The sequence below is a fragment of the Rhopalosiphum padi genome, chromosome 4 (genome assembly GCF_020882245.1).
Source record: "Rhopalosiphum padi isolate XX-2018 chromosome 4, ASM2088224v1, whole genome shotgun sequence".
In the NCBI taxonomy this organism is placed as follows: domain Eukaryota; kingdom Metazoa; phylum Arthropoda; class Insecta; order Hemiptera; family Aphididae; genus Rhopalosiphum; species Rhopalosiphum padi.
In genome coordinates this window covers 21,411,869-21,435,572 of record NC_083600.1, presented here as the reverse complement: position 1 = coordinate 21,435,572, position 23,704 = coordinate 21,411,869, and the positions used below count along the sequence as shown (strand labels likewise).

Sequence of the window (23,704 nt, the reverse complement as noted above, 5' to 3'; positions counted from 1 at the left end):
GTTGGATGTAGACATGTAGGCATGCAACTTTAATAGTAGCCCTACATGTGAATTATTGAGGACTGACTAATTGGTTCACTGACTAAACACTTTTATTGAATGTATTTGTACTTATACAGTTATTGAGGCTGAAGTAAAAATAAAATCTCAACATATTAAGTCACTTATATAAATAAGAGTGTATACAACTCGAAGTCTATCAAAATATGTATTGTTATAAAAAGTGTATAATTTGACCACGTAAAAAATATACATAATTATATGTATTACGAGTATATTATATATTTTTTTTATTATACCTATTATATGTATAAAATTATAGTATGTAAATACATATATGTTTTTAAGTAAGACATAGTTTAAAAAGGTTTAACAACGCATTTTATTGGGTACAGAAATAATGGTTCATCGGGTGGTGGCCCTAGCATTTTATATTAAATAAATAAAAAAGTCGGAGATTAATATTATTGAATTTGAAACCATTAGACACCGCACTGGTTGAAGAATTATCAGTATTTTTCTTATATTAGCCTGAATAAAAAACTCCGGTATTTAAGTATTTTATACAAATAATTTATCGGGTCTCTTATGTAAATTTCGACAATAATATTAAATTATATAATAAAATAAATTAAAAAATGAACTTGACATACAAAATTTACATAAATTAATCATTTAAAAATATCTTCATAATGCAGGGAAATGTGAAAATTATAAAAAAAGTTATGACTTTATGAGTTATGCGCTTATGCAACTCAATTTTTACCAATTTTGTCAATAACCCAATCCATGAATGAAGGTACCTTAGTGTACACGCCTGGGAATCCTGGTTCGCCACATTTTCTATATCCGTAAGATACTATACCCATTACATAGTATTGTTTTCCTTTTGGATACATTAATGGACCTCCCGAATCACCCTTAAATCAATTAAAAATTGAAAAATTGTTAATTTTATATTATTTTCTATGTGAAATCAAATAAATAAATTACCCTGCACGAGTCTTTTCCTCCCTCTGGAAATCCAGCACATAACACTCTATCATCAATTATTGCAGATGGTTCGTCTGAATATGCTTTTGCACATTCATCCGATTTCGTTATTGGAACTTGTACTTCCATCAAAGTAGTTACGGGTGGAGCACCTAAATAATGGTAATAATTTTTTGTATATATTTAATAATTCTTAATGATTGAAATGTATTAGCGGTAACCATCATCAATATTTTATTTATGTAATCATAACCATATATTTAATTTTATATTTTAGCATAAACTAACCTAATTCAGATCACAAAAAATAAATTGAATATATTAAACGTTCGTTCTAAAAACAGAATACATTTGTTTTCATACATTGGTAATGAACTCAATTTGTACGTTCATTTTAAAAATCTAAGAAAAAAATCTTTAATACAAAAAAAGTCTAGTAAAAATAGTGAAAAAACTAAGGTATATTTTCACAAACGATTAACAAACGTTAGATTCAATCAGAAGTACAAATGTTGAAAGTGTTTGGGGCTTTTGAAATATACCTTCATAAATAAGCATACAGGATTAGAACAGTAAAAATATAAATATGACCAGTAAATGTCAATTTATTGTAGTGATAATATAAAGTGTTACAATTAACAAATTATAAAATGAAAAACCAAAATACTAATACGATTAGATAAGATAAAAGGTATACGGACGCGAATCAGCGATATTAATATAGGTCGATATTTGTTGTTGCGATATATTAGTTTCGCGATATTTTACCAACGATTTTTTGTCAGTATACATAAAAATATTAGAGTTTTTGATCAAATATTTGAGTAGTGTATCTTCCATCCAAATTGATTTAGGCTTAGGCATAATAGGTATACTCTTACTATATATCACTTACTGTAAGTATCCGTAGGTCGAGTGGTACCCCAACCGGCAACAAAAGGTAAACTTCTCGACATATCTACGTTTTTAATTTTTGGAGTTATTGGCATACATATCGGTTGTATTAAATCTATTAAAAATATACAATATACATAGTTAATACCAAAATGTATTGAATCAACAAAATAATTATTTATTTTAACTTCGTTCTAAACATTTCTCTTCTTTTACACAACTACTTTTGAACAGAGGTCGTATTATAATACGCACTTACAGATTAATGAACATAGCGATTATTTGAAAACTCACCGTCAAAAGTGACACTATTTTTTAACTTCAATAACGCTATGTCATTGGCTAACACATTTTCGTTATAATCCTCGTGTATGATGATACTTTCAACTGGAACATCTAATGGCCTTGCATTGTCTTCGACATTCGGATCCAAGTCCAAGTCACCTAATCGTACAGTAGTCCTGAAACATCAAAATAGTCACACCATCAATTATAGGCACGAGTTTTTATACAATCCTTTTATACACAGGGATTCGATTAATTCACTTACAGTTTTGCATTTTGAATATTATAAACACAGTGTGCGGCTGTAAGCACGTGTTTGTTTGTTACCAGTGTACCGCCGCATCGCCATTGTACCGCACGATTATTTTTTTTTAAACCCTGATAGCCCAAGGCCGCCATCCAAGGCCAAGCACCTAAATGATAATATATATATTAATAATTTTTAAAATACGATTCAGTCGATAACTTATTATTTTAACATTGAGCCAGCTGCATACTAAATTCAATTTAGTAGGTACTTTATACCTATGGGTTATGAGTGTGACGTTCAGGTAATAAAATTACGTTATAATAATAAATATATCAGTAACTTTAAACTAATAACTTATACCAAATTTATAACTTTTTTAAAATTCTTACCTAATTCCGAGGGATTTCCTCCAATGATTCGAATGCGGGTGACGTTGCTTATTCCACACGTAGTTTGCGAAGGTATTTTTGATCTTAAATCTGACCCGGTGTTCTTAATAGTTGTATCGCTTGATGGTACCGGTGTTGAAATATTTTCCAAAGCACAACACACTTTTGTGTTTGTGCCATCAAATCCACAAAAAGATTTCTTAAGGAAGACTAAAACAGGCGGTATATGTCTTTGATTTTCTAAAAGAGTTAGTAACTTTGGACAGCTCTTAATATTGACACAAACACCTTTTTCAAAATTTGGAGTATTGCAATCTGTTGATGAGAATAAAAACAAATATTAGTCTTGTTACTGTGAAAGTTAATTGTTTGCTAGTGATGATCTATATACTCATCATACTAGTCACACTGCGAAAAGTGATATGTTTTATAATAATGCACGAAGTCTGTTAAACTGCCAACAAACTACAGTGTGTGAATTGTACAAACAACATTTTATATTTTAGAATAAGCCGTTAATCTAAATCGAATAACAAATTTATTAAAATATATTAAAAATAACAGAGTTTTGTAAATTAACTTCCAATTTATTCTGAGTGAAATGATACCTAGTTATAATAATTTATTATAATTATACTCTTATATACCAGAAAAATATGCTTTGTTTTTTAATGAATTTCTGATAAAAATGGAAAATTACTTAATGCCTTAAAAATACATATTTATAATTTGGTGAAAATGTCAAGTCTCTATAATAATTCATTTTAAAATTTAAAAAAAAAAAGATTTTGTCGAAAACAGACAATGCGTAAATATATTCGTTTTGTATATTGTTTTTTTTCTTCAGTTTTTTCAGTTTATCTTAGTAAATAATTAAATTTTTTTTTAATATTTACACTTGATTTCTATCTGAACCTTCTCTCATAAATTATATTGAAATATTTTTAAAGAGGTTTAGATCATCAGTGACAAGAAGAAATACGCGATCAACGTTGAAAAAATAAACTATTATATAGAAATAATTAATAAATAGATATTAATATATTATTAAAAATAACTCACCATTACTAAACTGAGCTGTTACCATACCAATCATGAATGTTAAAATAATAAAACACTTTTGTTTTCCCATGTTTAAGCTGAAACCAAAAACCAATTACTGTATTATTGCTTGTATTATAAACATAAATATAATATCTTCCTTATAATCGAGCCATCCCAAATAAAATAATAAGTGGTGGGGGGGGGGGTTGAGGTGCATTAATGTGTAAACTCAAAAAAAAAATAGAATTATATCGTTTAGGAGCTAATCTTTTACAACGATTTTATATTTAACAAATATAAAATAATAATTTAAAATATAGGTAACTGGTTTTAATTTAATTAAATTACTATATAACTCTCAAGATTTAAAAAAAGAACGAGAAGAAATTCACTGAAAAAAAAATGGCTAACATCAATCAATGTACAATGTACATCCCCTTGTTTAGTATTGAGAAATTTTCTAAGATTAGGAAAATCGTTACACTTACTTAATACTTACTAAACCCTTTAATGGTAATACAATTTTATTGCGAATACAATTAGATATAAAACATTATTAAGAACGTAAAAATATTTAAAAGTAAACTGAATAATTAATATTGTGCGGCGTAAATAATAGGCAAATAATGTATACTTCGAGTGTTTGTTGATGTTGAACAAAAATGACACTGACTCTTATTTCATATAATTTAAAATAAAAATACGAGTACCAGGCCTTTTTCACTTTATGTTAATATTACAATTTATTGATAATGTCGAGTTCCATAATTTATTAGTCATTACCGCAAATACTTTATAAATTACCATAGACTAATGAATAGAAAAATATATCAAAATACATTGGGTTTAGATTATAAAATTAAATCATGTAAAAACCTCATATTTGATACTACAAACCAGTTTTATAGATATTTTTTGCCGTTCGTAAATATTCGTCCTTCAATCGTTATGTTCGTGAAATGTTTACACTACTTGTACTATTATATTGTATGCAAGAGGTAAATATATAAACATAAAGTGATAAATTATTATTTTTACAATAATATAATTATATTTGAACTATGAAAGTATGAATATAATTATAAAGGTAGTTAGCTAGTTCGGATTATAATGAAAATTAGATTCACTGATTCTTGAAATGCTTTGTATAGGTATGGTACTACTATCAGTTTTCGATTTTTATACAAATCTTTGTCTGGTTAGCGGACTTTATTTTCCATTAAGAATATTTTTCCTTAAATATTCGGCACAGAAATATGTAATAAAATATTGTCTATACAATTTATCGTAATGATTATTATGTCAAGTATTATAACAGTGTAAGTACTCACTGATTCAATATTTTTGTTATGCGATCGTTATAGCAATGGTATTCCTCGTAATCGAAGGCGACAATAATATTGTATTGCTATTGTTATTATTATTATTATTGTTATTTGCTAGTAGTTTTTATATCAAACTATACTATTGGAAAAACAAATCGAACTTGCACGTACGTGAATCGGTTTCCCGACTTTCCGATATGATGCGCGACGTTTGCCTAAAATATATACTAAGCGCTGTACGTCTACGTATACCGACGACGGTATGCGGTAAACTGTGTGCAAAACATTGAGCCGATTGCTGTCTAACAATATTATATTTTGAACGATGCGAATTTTTAATATTTTTCATAATTATTTACCGCCGACGGGTTTAACTGGTATGGGGAATCCAGTTGATATGTGACGTCACGTGTTCTATATATATTATGTATTGACCAATGACAAGTACGTACCATAGGTATTTAACAGCAATTCACTCACACGAGCATTCCAATACGCCGCAGTTTTTGGAGGGGTGAAGATTTTACTACCGAGACGAATAAATTTTTTTTTTGTTTTGGTTACGGTGTTTACCCTCGGGAAAAAAAACTTTTAATAACGAAATTATAGTTGTGTGACCACTGACCAGCAATAATTTATTCCAAGAAAACATCTCCATATTTCCGCCCACTACGAATTATACGAGTACACCCAATATTAAATACTCGGTATATAATGCCATTATGTATCTAAAACACATCAGACAAAATTATGTTATAATTTACAAAAATTACAATTATTCAAAATTAAAACTCAAATTTGCTTCAGGTGAAATAAAGTGGTGATGTTATTTAAAACAGTTGTTTATTCTTAAGTATTTTGGTACATAAAATTCGAGTTTCGGGCAAGTAGTTTATAAGACACGAGTTATACTTATTTAAAGTTTAGACAAGCGGAGTAGTGGACAAACATTTTGCGGGGTAACTCTGTACCACTCCACTTCGCGTATCTAAACTTAATAATAAATAAATAATAATAATAATAAATACTTATAACTCATTAACTACTCACCCTAAATTCGATTTTTATGTATCAAAATACTCGGAAAATTATTCTGCTTTGGAATATGAAATTAAAATTGTATGTTGTCATTCAAAAAAGTAAAAAACTTAAAAAAAAAATAAGGATAAAAAATATTTAAAAATATAATTTTTTAATAAAATTCTTGTTTTTTAACAACTTAAAATTATGTAAAAAAATATTTTCAAAAACATGAATACTTTTTGAAATAATGAGTGTTCTATGATAAAAGAATCACTCTGTATTGTTTTAACATACTGAATTCAATTTAACATATATATATAATAAAACTTATAGGCTATGAGTATGATGTGGTTATTTTTTTAAATACTTACCTATTCCGCTGGATCTCATCCAATAATTTTTACGTGTGTGACGTTGCTTATTCCACACGTAGTTTCCGGCGGTAATTTTAAATTTAAATCTAACCTGATGTCCTCAGTAGTTACCTCTCTACATATGGTGGTACCGTTGTTACATTACTTTCCACATTTTTCTAATTTTTCCTTCAAATCCACAAAAGGATTTTTAAGGAAGTCTAAAACGGACGGCACGTGTCTCTGATTTTCTATTAGAGTTAGTAAACTTGGACAGCTCTTAACATCGATACAAACACCTTTTTCAAGATTTGGAGTATTGCATTCTGTTGATGAGTATAAAAAGAAATATTAATATTGCTATTGTGACAGTTAATTGTTTACACTGCTAATGTAAAAGTTTTTTTTTAAACCTTTTTCAGGTTATCTTGATTAGTTTGGTAGCATCAGTGGCAAGAAGAAAAATGTACTCAATATTGAAAAATAATGGTTTATGATGTTTACGTTGAAAGAAATATAAATCAATATGTTATTAAAATCGACTCACCACTGCCGGACTGAGCTGTTGCCATACCAATTATGAATGTTAAAATTATAAAACACTTTTGTTTACTCATGTTTAAACTAAAAACGAAAAACAATTGTATTATAAACATTAATATAATATCTAACTTATAATCAAACAAATGATATTGATGTATTTATATTATATACGAATATAATATTGATTATTAGAAATCAATTTAAAAAAGAATGTGTTTTTTTAAATTACAGTAATTTAAAAACTTATGCCTATAATATATTAATAATAATGTACAGTATTAAGATCTATACGTCTATGTATACCGATAGCGACGAGGGAAACTGTGAAATAAAACATTGAGACAATTGCTGTCTTACTATATCTTAATTTATCGTTTATGATAATAAATGTGCTTGAGCAGTAACATTTATAATTTTTTCAGTAGCTTATTCATTACAGTTGTATAATTATTAAACATTGTTGTGATAAATTCCGCTAATTAAGTGATATTTATATAGTAAAAGAATGAAATATATACTATTATTTTAAGATTTAACACCAATAACTCACGAGTGTTTCAAGAAAAATTCTCTAAATACCTATATTCAACTGTTATAATAAAAAATGATCAGCACCAATCAAGGTATATTACTTACTACTGATACAGGTATTTTATATGTATTGTTATCAATTTTAGATTTTCCGACTTAAATATTTCCGATTAAATTAATATATTCTATTTTTCTATAAATGTTTGGCACAGAAATATGCAATACAATATTGCCTAAGAATTATATTGTCTTCATTATTATTTTAAGTATAACTGTATAAGTACTTACTGGTTCAATAATTATGGTATGGGATCTAAAAGTCCTTGTAGCTCGATAATTATAATAAAAAGACACAATTTCAATATACAACACATAATATGAATGGGACGCAAAAGGAAAAGGAAAATACAATATAATATATAGTCAATTATATTCCATACTTCTTATTCAATGCACCGTATACACAAATAGGTACAATAAATATGACCAGTATTCTGTTACTCTAAGAACCACCTGGTACTTTATTTATACAAACGAGTATAAATTCAATAAAATGTTACTAATATAAAAATTATTAAAAAAACGATGAACGAGTGGTTGAAGGTTTACACAAACCGTTGGACTATTACTAACAAATAATTGGTGGCTGGCGACACCGCCGTTATAACAACATGCCGTTACAAACAATATTATAATATTATATTATACCCAGCAAACATATGATGCATTAAATCGGAAACATTGAACACGAACAAAGATAGTCGCACAGTCTCTTCCGGTCAAATATATTGTCTAATGTTCATGTCTGTCCGATAATATCGCACCGTCGCGCCTCATGTCCGTGTCCGGTCGACGCCGATGTCACACACGCTTGCATCACCGATCACCGTATGCGGAAACTGCGTGCTGATTCGCCGGAACTGCAGCTGACGTTTTTATTCCGATCTATTCACCCATTTTTTTCTCCGCCGTGCAAAAAAATTGTCACTCGCGCACATACTGCTATTGGCTATACTACACTGCCCTGTTAACGCTATCTCCGTCGTGCCCTCCGCATCGTATCACTAGTTAAAATATGCGATGAGCTGCAAGCGTGTGTCGTACATGGTATTTTTTAATACGACAACCACTACACATAATTATCTCGTTATAATTCCTTTCCCATGCACTGTCGTAGGGTTATCGTGACGTTATTTGATTATAACATATTATACGTTTATAGTGTCGTGCCGGTGACGTGGGATCGAACGTGTGTCGTGTTCGTCAATCACCGTGATATATCATATTTGGTAACTCTATCGACGATAATGGATGACTTTAACGCGTACACATAGTATATAGCATGTTGATAACATACGAACATATTATTATGATGTCCGTTACGTGTTCATTTGAATACTACGGAGACCTGTCGGAAAATGTAACTGGCGAAAAATAAATTAAAGACCTAATATTAAGATGATCATTTTAAAATGTAGAGTTTCAAAAAGATCATAACTTACTTAAAAATAATAATACCAATAATTGTCACTCCAATAATTAACCTAACCTAACCTTTGAATTTTATAATAGGTCAGTTTACTCTAATATCAAAACTTACAGCATAACATTGAAACTGGTGAACGAAAATTTGCTATGTCGCACGTGTGTGTAAGACGGAGACAAAACATGCGGACCTACTACGTCCTCATAAAATATCAATGTAAATGTAATTGTAATAATGACCTTGATATCGAATCCTTTTAACTTAATAAATAAATAATAACATAGTATCTACTCTATAATAAGTAGTTTTAGGTAATTGTATTGGTTTTTTTTCTGATCGATGAGTAAACTATAGTATGGTATTATATGTATATACTATACATTCTTACATGTAGGTAACCATGATTAAATATAAACGACGACGGTAAATCTTCTGTATAAATAAGTGTACATAGCGTAGTGTTATACTACGCACTTCGCCAGAAAACGCGTCAGACACATGTTATTAATCATAAAATATATTGAGGTATTTAATATTTTATAAATTCCTGTACTTTGTATCTATATAAGTGTAGTGTATATTATAATAACTCATTTATGTATTTGAAGTTAGTCTGTTACCTTGTGGTTTATTGTAATAGATCCAAAGAACGGGTCCCCACGGTGTAAATTAATGTATAACAAAAAAGTCACGTTATCTTAACGAAATAATTAAAAACTTGTGAATAACATAAATAAAAAAATAATAAATATATAGTTCTTGTAATTTGTACTTTTGCAGTGACGGTCAATGGTTGGATGTATAGCCTTATAACTTTCTTTAAAAGTAAACCTACATGTAAATTATTGAGGCCTGACTAATTGAACCACGGATAACGTTGCGATGAACTAATATATATATACATATACGTTTATATTCAATGTAGACCATACATTCAATTTAAAGTGGGATTGTTCCTATGTAGAAAATCCTGTCCTATTGTTCCGACAAACATTAAAAAAATATGCTTATTATTCCGTTTTTATAGTAGATAGTGCAATTTTAATTCTGTTGTCTAAATATTATAACACTTATACCTGTGTAAATGTGGGTAAGGGAAAAATCTGTGAATGTGAAAACATAAAATTTTTACTGTTTCATCTTTAGTTATTATTGAAACAAATGTTAATAACTATAAATTATAAACAATTTAACATAAATAATTGTTTGTGTCACATGGAATAATAATGAACAGTTTTCAGTGATAATAATAAGACATGTATTTATTGGTGTATTGCTTAGTGTAATATTATGAACTCCTACAACAAAGGCAATATTTACCACATGTAACACGGTGAAAGTCTAATACTAAGTTTTTCGTCTACTTAATAGAATCCGGATTTTATAAAACAAAATTTAAAATTTACCAACTCAATTGATGCTTTTGAGAACTTGACATTGACAAATTTCTAATTTAATTAATACTTATAAGATAACTAAATAGCACCCATTTGACAATAACATAATAATTAGTCAACTAATAAATTTCATATTTTTTTATTTTTTGAAATTTAAATAACAAATTAAATAAATACTCAAGTTATTGAGGCTAAAGTAAAAATATAATATCCGAGCTTAATACTATTAAAATTGAATCATTAAGACGCTAAAATTATAGGAGTTTCAGTATCTTTTTACATTAGCCTAAATAAAAAAAAATTCAATACTTTGTACAAATAAATAACCATGTTTCTTATGCACAATAATATTTGTTGACAATAATATTAAATTATATAATAAAAAAAATTTAAAACTAAACATTCAATACAAAATTTACATTAATGGTCATTCAAAACGGCCTTCATAATTCAAGGAAATGTGAAAATTATTAACAAAAATGTATTATACTTTATGAGTTATAAGTTTTTATTTATTTTGTCAATAATCCAGTCCATGAATGAAGGTACCTTAGTGTACACGCCTGGGAATCCTGGTTGGCCACAATTTTTGGTTCCGAAAGAAACTATACCCATCAAATAAAATACTTTTCCTTTTGGATACATTAATGGACCTCCCGAATCACCCTGAAATCAATTAAAAATTGAAAAACTATTAAGTTATGTATTATTTTCTATATGTTATCAAATAAGTAAATTACCCTGCACGAGTCTTTTCCTCCCTCTGGAAATCCAGCACATAACACTCTGTCGTCAATTACTGCTTGATACATGTTTGAATATGCTCGTGCACATTCATCAGCCTTCGTTATTGGAACTTGAACTTCCATCAAAGCAGTTACTTGTGGGGCACCTAAATGATGATAATGATGATGATGATAATCATAATGAGAATGATATTTATTTTATACATTTTACTAATTTTTAGTGAATTAAATACATTTAATTGTGAACATTATAGAAATGTTATACATCGAATTAACATGTTTCATTGAAATAAATAATGTTTTAAAATAGCTTAAACTAAACAAAAACATATCATAAAAAATGAACTATAGACATGTACGACTGATAATATGTTTTAATATTTGAGAAGTTTTTCTCCCGAACAAATTGATGTTGGTGTAATAGAAATATTCTTACAGTAAAAATATAACTTACTGTAAGTTTTCGTAGGTATAGTGGTACCCCAACCGGCAACAAATAGTGAACTTCTCGACATATCTAAGTTTCTAAAACTCGAAGTCATCGGCATACATATTGGTTGTATTAAATCTAATAAAAATATACAATATACATAGTATAAGCCAAAACGTATTAAAACAATAATATTATTATTTATTTTAGCAACGTTATAAACACTTATTTTCTGTTACAAAATGACGATTGAACAATGATCGTATTACGTACTGCAGATTAATGAACAATGCGATTATTTGCAACTCACCGTTAAAAGTGACATTATTTCTTAACTTCAATAATGCTATGTCATTGGCAAAATTATATCCGTTATATCTTTCATGTATGATGATACGTTCAACTGAAACATCTAATGGCGTTGCATTGTCTTTGACAGTAGGATCCAAATCCAAGTCACCTAATCGTACAGTAGTCCTGAAAAATCAAAATTGTCGTACCAATAATAGGGGTTGAGGTTAAGTGCATTAATTGTATATACAGGGATTTGATTAATTTAATTACAGTCTCATATTGTTCAGTCTAAAAACACAATGTGCGGCTGTAAGCACGTGTTTGTTTGTTACCAATGTACCACCGCAATTCCATTGTAATTCACGATTATATTGGTTTACACCCACATAGCCCAGGGCCACCATCCAAGGCCAAGCCCCTAAATAATGATATTATATGTTAATAGCGGTTATAATAAAATGTAGTCGATAACTTATATTGTTTTAACATACTGAGTTCAATTAAGTACATATATATATAAATATATATATATATACATAAATATAATAAAACATATAGGCTATGAGTATGATGTGGTTATTTTTTAAATACTTACCTAATTCCGCTGGATCTCCTCCAATAATTTTTACACGAGTGACATTACTTATTCCACACGTAGTTTCCAAAGGTATTCTTAATTTTAAATCTGAATCGGTGTTTTCAGTAGTTACTTCTACACGTGGAGGTACCGTTGTTTCATTACTTTCCAAAGCACAACACATTTTTCTAATTTTGCCTTCAAATCCACATATGGATTTTCTAAGGAAGTCTAAAACGGACGGTACGTGTCTCTGATTTTCTATTAGATTTAGTAACTTTGGACAGCTCTTTACATCGATACAAACACCTTTTTCAAGATTTGGAGTATTGCATTCTGTTGATAAGTATAAAAACAAATATTATTTTTGTTACTGTAACAGTTAATTGTTTAATCTGTATTTATTATTTATTTATTTATTATTAACTATAACGAACAATGTCCAATTACAATAAAGTAACAATACTGATGAATATAACATTGATACGAATATAATATAAGTATATACAAAATATAAATGAACATAATGATTACGTAATAAGAGATTAACATACAAATAATTATACAAATAGAATTAACTACAATTGTGAGGTTATTCCCATAGACATCAAAGTATTTAATGGCGAAATGGATACGTACCTAGTTTTGTTTTGAATTTTTATTTATTTTATTTTATTATAAAATACCCAGACGAACCCTATTAATGCAAAAGTAGAGCAATAAACAATAATAATATTGGCTCAGTGGAAACGTGTTCAATTTTAGAGGGAGAATGAAGGGTTAGTACTGGCAATGTGCATAAGACGGATGAGTTATGAAAGTAGTTTGAGGAAGAGAAGGGTATGTGGAATGGAACAGATGATCGTGTACGGCGGGAGGGGACATTAAACGACATACACTAAACATATCATAATAGGTACACTAAATGACAAATCTTTAGAATAATAAGTTTTACGATCATCAACTTAGTTAATAAAACTATTATTTGTGAACTGCACAAACAACATATTAATTCTAATAAAAATCTATTACCCGTTAAACGTAATTTAACAAACATTTGTTGTAACGATTTAATTTAAAAATAGATGTATTTCCAATCGATTCTGAGAAAAATGATACACATTATAGTTATAATGATTTACAACTATAATTTGTTGTTTTTGTATCTTCAACACTTTTATATCAGAAATGAAATAAAAGAATATTCCATATGAGAAGTATTTGATAACGACAGAAATAAAGCTGATATATATATTTGGTGAACATGTTGAGACCCCATAGTATTTATTTTCGAATAACAACAAAAAACAAAATCTATTTTATCAAATAATGACATAAAAATTTAATATTCCCGTTTTCCATGTTTTTTTAAACTTTTTTCTAGTAATCTTGATTAGCTCGGTAGCATCAGTGGCAAGAAGAATAATGTACTCAACATTGAAAAATATTGGTTTATGATGTTTACGGTGATAGAAATATAAATCAATATGTTATTAAAATTGACTCACCACTGCCGGACTGAGCTGTTGCCATACCAATTATGAATGTTAAAATAATAAAACACTTTTGTTTACTCATGTTTAAACTAAAAACGAAAAACAATTGTATTATTAATTGTATTATAAACATAAATAAAATATCTAATCTAACTTATAATCAAACAAACGATATTGATGTATTTATGTTATATTATATCATACAAGTATAATATTATTTAACAATAAATGATGGTCTTAGATAATAAATTATAAATGTACTTTAGTTATTATATTTATAGTTTTCCAGCAACTTCATTACAATTGTATGATTATAATATCAGAATTAACTATCAAATTTATCGTTTAAACTTAGTCAATATCATTTTTTATACGACTTTTATTACCTAAAAAAAAAAATATCGATTAATCTTATTATTTTGATGAATTACACTTATAAAGCGATATTGATTTGGATACCTAGTAAAGAATGAAAACTTAGTTATAACCATGTTAGAATTCAACTAGGTACTACTCGTACTATACTGTTATAAAAGAAAATTACTAGCACCAATCAATGTACTTAAATTAATTTTTACCGATTTAGTATTGAGAAGTCGCTTATCTTACAAACAGGAAAAATGTTATTCATCCTTACTAAACCAATTAATGGTGATAAAATTTAATTATAAATGCAATTGAATATAACAAAATATCAACAACATACAAAATATAGTTATCACTGATATGAATCATTGTACGGCGTAAAATATAGGCAAATAATGTACACTTTGAGAGATTGTTGAGGTTGAACAAGAATTATATTGTATCCTATTTCATATAACTTTTAATAAGAATAAGAGTACCCGAAATTCGGTATTAATATTACAAGTGATAATTTATTACCAAATAGGTACTTTATAAATTACCATAGACTAATAAACAGAAAAGTATATTAAAAATACATTGGGTTTAGTTTATCAAATTAAAACTTGCGAAAACCTTATTTTTAATATTACAAACCAGTTTTATAGATTGTATTTCATCGGTTGTAAATATTTTTTTTTCAACCGTTATTGGAATGAAATACTTACACTATATGTACTATAAAATAGTATGTAAATGGTGAATTTATACATGAAGTATTTCATATTATTTATACATAATATAACTATTATATGGAATTAATAATGTAAATAGTTAGTTCGGATTGTAATAAAAAGTACATTTAGCGATTTTTTAAGTACTTTATATATAGTTATGGTAGGTATTACTATCACTTTTCGATTTTCAGACATATCTCTGTTAGCGGACTTAATTTCACATTAATAATGTTTTTCCTTAAATGTTAGAAACAGAAATATGCAATATGATATAGTCTAAGCATTATTGTATTGATTATTATGTTAAGTATAGCTACGTAAGTACTCACTGGTTCAATATTTCTGGTATGCGATCGTTAGCAGTGGTATTGCTCGTAATTAAAGACGACAATTATATTATTATTCGCTAATCGGTTTTATGTCAAATTGTACTATTGAATAAACAAATCGAAATTCCATGTACGTGAAACGAATTCTCTACTTTCCAATATGACACTCAACGTTTGACTATAATATTAATAATAATGTACAATGTGTAGAGCCGTACGTCTACGTATACCGTACCGGTGAGGTAAACTGCGAGACAAAAATTTAAAATATGTTTAGACGATTGCTGTCTTACGATGCTATATTTATACTATGTGAATTTTTACTATTGTTATGATTATTAACCAATAACGGGTTTAACCGGTATGGGGGACATCAACATTTTTTTTGTGACGTCACGTGATGTAAACATATTTATACATATTTATTTATATTTATACATCCAATGTAAATTCGAATCATTTTATCAATGTCTTTTCACTTGGGAAGGGTAGAGATCGTCTAGAACGCTGTTACCCCCCTCTCTAAGAAGATAAATTTCACATGTGTGTACGTCACTCCCAGTGGAGTGGGTCCGGCGGAGACAAACCGGAATCATAAGTAATTAACAGCAATTTATGCACACGGATATACCAATACGCTGCAGTTTTTGGAGTGGTGAAGATTTTGTTACCGAGACTAATTTAAATTTTTTGTTTTGGTTATGGTGTTTGCTAACGGAAAAAAAACGGGAGGAGGGGTACATTAAACAACGAAATTATAGTTGTAAGACCATCACTGACCAGCAGTTATTTCAAGAAATTATCTCAATATTTCCACCCACTACGAATTATACTCTCAGCGTGGAATATTCGGTAATGTCATTATGTATCTAAAACCTAATGTGTACCATGTGGTAAGTAGCACTTGACAGATCTATCTTTTAGGTATAGTAATTTGCGTCCTTATATGTGACCTTGAATTAATTATTACCGACATTACACCTCGCCATATTAGTTTACCAGCCAAATCACAGTCTGGATGTACATAAGCTTAATAAATTATAATTTAATCAAAACAAGCACTAAGTTATTATAGCTGGCATTCAACGTATTAAATTATATTGATTAATTAGATACAAAACTTAAGAATTCAATCATTAAAACTAATAAAAACAAAAGCAACGCAATTTAAAATATAACTTACAAGTGTTGGAGTAGAACAACTAAAACACAGATTGTGAAACATCTACCTACTAAAAAATGCATTTTTTTATTAGCTTTCCATAAAATGATGATCGATAATGATTTCAAAATATTCAGGAAGTGGTATTTACACATACCATGCGGTAGTTTCCAAAATTTAATAATACGACGAGATGTAGGCATGTAACGTATAACATTTACATGTTATAAGCAAATAACTTAATCAAAAAATATAATGTTTGACTGACTGCAAACCCATCATTGTAAGTACCATAGTTATACACTTATACAGACAGGAAAGCAAATAAACATAATTCAAATGTAAAGATAATAGTAGGTTATTGTCCTTAATGTTTTGATTCCTTATAACTTAATAAATAAATAATAATATAGTATCTACCCTATAGTTAGCGTTTTTAGCCGATTTGAATTGAACTTAATATTTATAGCGTAAGTGTAATCAAAAATTTAGTTAAAATATTTTGTATTAACTTAAAACGTATAATTGTATTGTTCTTTTTTTCTGATTGATGAATTAATCATAGTACAGTACTATAATACGTTTACATTCTTACATGCTTTTAAAAATACTTCAAAAATAAATACATAAATAATAAATATTATTTGTGTATGCTCATCAATTCAAATATTAAAATATCTAAACATCTATATCTATCAATGTAATGTTTTTCAATAAACAAACTCGACGCGATACTGCACCTTCCGTCGTATTGGAAAATATATTATCAAGTAAGTAACGATGAACAAAATATAAACGACGACGGTAAATCTTCTCTATAAATAAGTGTACATAACAGTGTTATAAAAAGCACTTCGCATACACATATTATTAATCATAAAAAAAAAAATTGAAATTTTTTAATATTTTATAAATTCCTGTACTTTGTCCCTATAAATCTGTGTTATATGGTCATATGGATTTATTTTTTTTTTATCAATTTACAAGTTACATTATTATTTAATATGGTTTATTTTTTTATAGTATTAATTTTTTTTCATATTATAATGTTAAAATATTTGACTTCATGATGGGCATTATAGTTATTAATTTTTAAACGAAGACTAGTACAATATATTTTAATACAACCGATTGAATGAGATGTTTTTGAAAATAATTATCGAAATTTTTGTTAAATATTGCAGATTATAAATACACAATTTATATATATATATATATATTATACAAAAATCAACACGGATAAGGTTAACTGCTTATAATTTATAGTTTGTTAATTATTCCGATTGAGGCGAAATATGTAAAACCAGACGTTATCAGAGTGTAAAAATACCAATCACCTACACGGCTGTATATAGAGATTTATCTGGATTGTAAAAAATGTTAATAACATCTTACACACACTTAAACACTTTACCTACGTCATAGCTTAATAATTATTCCGTCGTATGAATAATTATTTGCAAACATACTATATACATAATATGTGCTACTAAGTAAAATGAGAAAGTATAATTTCATATTTTACCTTTTGATTTACATATAATAAAAAATACAATTCAATGAATATTTTGTGTTTTTATACCTATCGAAGTTACTATAAAATAACTGCTGATTGTACATTTATACGCAAATCGAGATAGTTGGAAGATATTTTGATTGACCAACACGTTCAGTATTTTTTTCTATAGAAGTACATTAAAATATTCGTCAATAACCTAGACTTGTGTAGAACAACAGAATTATCAGTTAGGTATATGTCCATAGTAATTTATTATATTGTTTATATGATTTGATTTGGATATATTGAATGTATATAAATTGAAATCTTTAGATATTATTTACATAAAATACCTTTTTTTTGGTACCTAATACCTACCTAGATATATTATAAATTATAATAATAACTCACTTATATATTTGAAGTAAGTCTGTTACCTTCTGACTTGTTATAATAAAACCAAAGAACGGAGGCCCACAATAAAATGAATTTGTAACAAGGAAGTCACGTTATTTTAGTGAAATAATTAAAAACTTGTGAATAATATAAATAAATAAAAAATAATAATATAGTTTTCGTAGATTATTGTGATGGTCAGTTGTTAGATAGAGCTTTATTACTTTACAATAACTAAGTAATATTATTACTTAATAGTAACCCTACGTCATGTGAATTATTGAGGACTGACTAATCGAATCTGACTGATCGACTAACTGATTAACTGGTATTTTTATTAAATGAGATGTACTTAATACTTATACAGTTACACTTTTTGCCTATAATATTTATTTGCACATTAGCTGTTATATTTCTAACCATATATTATCTAATTTAAAGCGGGAGTCCCTGTATAGAGCATGCGGGTTTCCGTTTTCCGCCAAAATGACCCTCGTCCGTTATCACCACATTTTCAATTGCAATTGCAATTTCCCGTAAGGATTTACCAATTTCGATCTCTTAAAATAATAAAAATATCATAATTCTATTACTTTTTTTATAAGACTCACAGCCTCACAGGGAAAACGATTACAAATATTTCATATTTTAGATAAATTCTATATTTTGTTAAAAAAGAAAATTTATTTAATTATTAAAAAAAAATTGAAGATATCATTTTATTCATTTTATAGAATTTATTTTTCTAAAAATGTTGACGTCTTAACATTATATTTTCTTTAACATCATCATTTTTTGGTATTTTGTCTAGTTTAAAAATTGTAAATTATTTAATACCATATAAGTGCGTGCAAGTATTATCAAATATGTGGCACGCGGGCTCTTTCCCGTATAATAACACAAAAATATTCTCAAAATTAAAAAAAAATATTAATAATCACTATTCTAATGAAAATAAAACGATGAAACGTAAAATATTCAGAAAAATAAATTCTAAACGTCTTGATTTTGTTTGAAAATAATTAGATAAAAAAAATTTAAATTACCTTTTTAAACTTTTTTTACCAAAACATTTAATTTAATTTAATTAAAATATGAAATACTTGCAATCTCTGTGATGCTATGATAGTTTTTATATATATAAAAATAAAACAGAACTATGATATATCCATTTAAAGAAATATTGTAATATTGTAATTGATAAATCCTCACGGGATATTTTGTAAAAAATGTCCAAGCTTACTATTACTACGTATAATTTAAACCTTAAAACACTAAAAGTCATATTTGACTAAAAAAAATCGAATATTTGTGTGTTTCTTATGTAACTTTTAAAAATAATTTTAAATTATATAATACAACAAATTAGAGACAGAACTTTTCGTAGAATAATTACATTAATTAATCATTTAACACTGCCTTTATAATGCAGGAAATGTGAAAATTATAAAAAAAAGTTATTACTTTATGATTTATGCGTTTTTATTTATTTTATCAATAACCCAAACCATGAATGAAGGTAACTTAGTGTACACGCCTGGGAATCCTGGTTTGCCACATTTTTTGTGTCCGTAAGATACAATACCCATCAAATAGAATTGTTTTCCCTTTGGATACATTAATGGACCTCCCGAATCACCCTGAAATCAATTAAAAATTTAAAAATTGTTAAATTTTATATTATTTTCTATGTGAAATAAAATAAGTAAATTACCCTGCACGAGTCTTTTCCTCCCTCTGGAAATCCAGCACATAACACTCTGTCATCAATTATTATTGCTTTAGACGTGTTTGAATATGCTTTTGCACATTCCGCAGTGCTCGTAATTGTAACTTGAACTTCCATCAAAGCAGTTGTGAGTGGAACACCTAAATAAAAATAATATTTATTTTATACATTTTACCAATTGATAGTGAATTAAAATATTTTATAAATTATATCACCATTATGAAATACATTATGTTTTATTTTAGCAAACTAACCTTACCCACATCGTACAAAATAAGTTTACATATACGCCTAACAGCACATTCTAAAATCAGACTAGGTTTTCATACTTAGATAATTCTTATGTTATGAACTCAATTTTACATTCATTTTTAAAATCTAAGAACAAAACCATTGGTACAAAAAAATATCTAATTAGAACAGTAGACAAATTAATGTTTAAAAATATAAATACATCGAGTTTTTGATTGAATATTTGAGTAGTTTTACTTCCAGACAAATGTATATAGGTATAATAGGTATATTCTTACTAATTATTACTTACTATAACTTTTTGTAGGTATAGTGTAACCCCAACTGGCAACAAATAGTGAACTTCTCGACATATCTATGTTTTTAATTTTTGAAGTCATTGGCATACATATCGGTTGTATTAAATCTATTCGAAATATACAATATATATAATTTATACTAAAATGCATCACAACCGCAATATTATAATTTCTTTTAACAACGTTATAAATAGAGCGCGGATTTTTATCGAAATATGCCATATAATATGCAGTAAAAACCATGAAAATATGCAAAAGATATGCAGTCAAAATTATGAAAATATGTAAAAAACATGCAAGAATTTTTTATTTATTTAAAATTTACAAGAAAACTTATAATAATTAATTACTTAAATACTTAATAAAAAAAATTTAGGGAATTTTGTGAACTTTATTAATTTTTAAAACTGTATTTATTATTGAAATGAATAATCATATGCATTTCAAGTTTTTCTTCTGTGAAGCTGTGTCGTTTATCGATCAACATATTTTTAAAGAGTGAGATCGAACGTTCGACATCAACCAAAGTTATTGGGGCATATTTGAAGTTTACGTCGTAATTGATTATTTATCTTATAACTAAATATATATATATAAATTATTATTTAGTGACTATGATATTTAGTTTTTATTTTTCTACTTGACAAAATATTATTTTATACGTTTTTTTAAATTTTCGCTTCAATATGCAATAAATTTTGAATTTTGCCAAAATATGCAAAATTATTCACTAACCTTTAAATATGCAAAAAAAAATTTCACCATTAGCTTCAAATTATGATGATTCGTGGAGATAACTGACAAAAAACCAAAAATATTAAAAGGAAAAAAATATGCAATTGCATAGAAATCCACGCTCTAGTTATAAACATTTACCATCTATTATATAATGTGATGTAATCATGTCTTAAGTCCTTTGTACAAAAGTCGTATGTTGTATAACACACCACAGATTAATGAACATTTAGATTATATAAAAACTCACCGTTAAAAGTGACACTATTTTTTAACTTTAATAATGCTATGTCATTAATCATTTTATATTCGTTATATTTTTCATGTATGATGATACGTTCAACTGGAACATCTAATGGTCTTGCATTGTCCTCGACAACAGGATCTAAATCCAAGTCACCCAATCGTACAGCAGTCCTGTAAAATAGGCATAAGTTTTAATACAATAATTGTAGACGCGGTGATTTGATTAATTTTCTTACAGTCTCAAATCCCTCAATTTAAAAACACAGTGTGCGGCTGTAAGCACGTGTTTGTTCGATACCAATGTACCACCGCAGTTCCATTGTAATGCACGACTATTTCGATTTACACCCACATAGCTCAGGTCCGCCATCCAAGGCCAAGCCCTTAAATAATGATATATGTTAATAGTTATTACTGATTACAATATGATTCGCTCGATAACTTATATTGTTTTAACAACCTATACATACTGAATTATATTCAGTATATATTATACCTACCTAGTCTATGAGTATGATATAGTTATAAAATAAAGTAATAATAAAAAACAAACTTATTTTTAATTTATAATTTATTTTAAGTTCTTACCTAATTCCCATGGATTTCCTCCAATAATTTATACACGAGTAACATTACTTATTCCACACGTAGTTTCCAAAGGTATTCTTAATTTTAAATCTGAATCGGTGTTTTCAGTAGCTACCTCTACATGATGTGGTACCAGTGTTAAATTACTTTTCAAAGCGCAACACATTTTTCTAGTTTTGCCTTCAAATCCACAAAGGGATTTTTAAGGTAATCTAAAACGGACGGTACATGTCTCTGATTTTGGAATAGAGTTAGTAAACTTGGACAGCTCTTAACATCGATACAAACACCTTTTTCAAAATTTGGAGTAATGCATTCAGTTGATGAGAATAAAAACAAATATTATTCTTGTTATTGTGACAGTTAATTAATAATTATTAACATTGCTAGTGATGGTCTGTATTCATTAAACATATCATACTAGGTACACGAAACATCTTTGGAATGATAGGTTTTATGATGAAAACGAACATAGTTTGTAAAACTATAATTTGTGAACTGCACAAACAATACATATTAATTCTATTACAAATCTATTATTTGTTAAATGTAATTTAAAAATAGATGTATTTCCAATCGATTCTGATACATATTATAGTTATAATGATTTACAACTATAATTTGTTTTTTTTTTTGTATCTTCAAAACTTTTATATCAGAAATGAAATAAAAGAGTATTTTATATGAAGAGTATTTGATAACGATAGAAATAAGGCTGATATATATATTTGGTGAACATGTTGAGTCACTGCAGTATTTATTTTTGAATAACAACAAAAAACAAAATCTATTTTTTCAAATAATGACATAAAAATTTAAAATTCCCGTTTTCGTGTTTTTTTTAAACTTTTTTTCTAGTAATCTTGATTAGCTCGGTAGCATCAGTGGTAAGAAGAATAATGTACTCAACATTGAAAAATAATGGTTTATTTTGAAAGAATTATAAATCAATATGTTATTAAAATTGACTCACCACTGCCGGACTGGGCTGTTGCCATACCAATTATAAATGTTAAAATTATAAAACACTTTTGTTTAGTCATGTTTAAACTGAAAACGAAAAACAATTGCATTATTAATTGTATTATAAACATAAATATAATATCTAACTTATAATCAAACAAATGATATTAATGTATTTATATTATATACGAATATAATATTGATAATTGTATTATAAACATAAATATAATATCTAACTTATAATCAAACAAATGATATTAATGTATTTATATTATATACGAATATAATATTGATTATTAGAAATCACTTTAAAAATGAATGCGTTTTTTTAAATTACAGTAATTTAAAAACTTTTGCCTATAATATATG

At 27.3% G+C, this 23,704-nt stretch overlaps 1 protein-coding gene and 1 pseudogene across 1 annotated transcript; both read right to left on the bottom strand.

The window, feature by feature from the left end:
* Positions 1 to 257: 257 nt before the first annotated feature.
* Positions 258 to 15,750, bottom strand: LOC132928801 (uncharacterized). The gene is made up of 16 exons (XM_060993694.1): positions 15,468 to 15,750; positions 14,069 to 14,145; positions 12,579 to 12,896; positions 12,254 to 12,401; positions 12,000 to 12,166; positions 11,714 to 11,827; positions 11,254 to 11,405; positions 11,015 to 11,179; positions 5,187 to 5,263; positions 3,874 to 3,950; positions 2,812 to 3,126; positions 2,438 to 2,585; positions 2,182 to 2,348; positions 1,889 to 2,002; positions 994 to 1,145; positions 258 to 920 (listed from the first exon to the last, which is right to left on the bottom strand). Exons 2-16 carry the CDS (start codon positions 14,136 to 14,138, stop codon positions 756 to 758), a joined length of 2,349 nt encoding a protein of 782 aa, XP_060849677.1. The 5' UTR covers positions 14,139 to 14,145; positions 15,468 to 15,750; the 3' UTR covers positions 258 to 755.
* A 3,208-nt stretch (positions 15,751 to 18,958) lies between these two features.
* LOC132928800 (venom protease-like) lies at positions 18,959 to 23,415 on the bottom strand (annotated as a pseudogene).
* Between the last annotated feature and the right edge of the window lie 289 nt (positions 23,416 to 23,704).

What these genes read in the sequence shown, in the direction of transcription:
- LOC132928801 (XM_060993694.1), bottom strand. Translation starts at nt 14,138, where the DNA reads ATGAGTAAACAAAAGTGTTTTATTATTTTAACATTCATAATTGGTATG. An exon ending in AATATTCAAAATGCAAAACT is followed by an intron (nt 2,349 to 2,437) that starts GTAAGTGAATTA and finishes TTGATGTTTCAG; the next exon opens with GACTACTGTACGATTAGGTG. An exon ending in TCGACCTACGGATACTTACA is followed by an intron (nt 1,146 to 1,888) that starts GTAAGTGATATA and finishes ACCATTATTTAG; the next exon opens with GTGCTCCACCCGTAACTACT.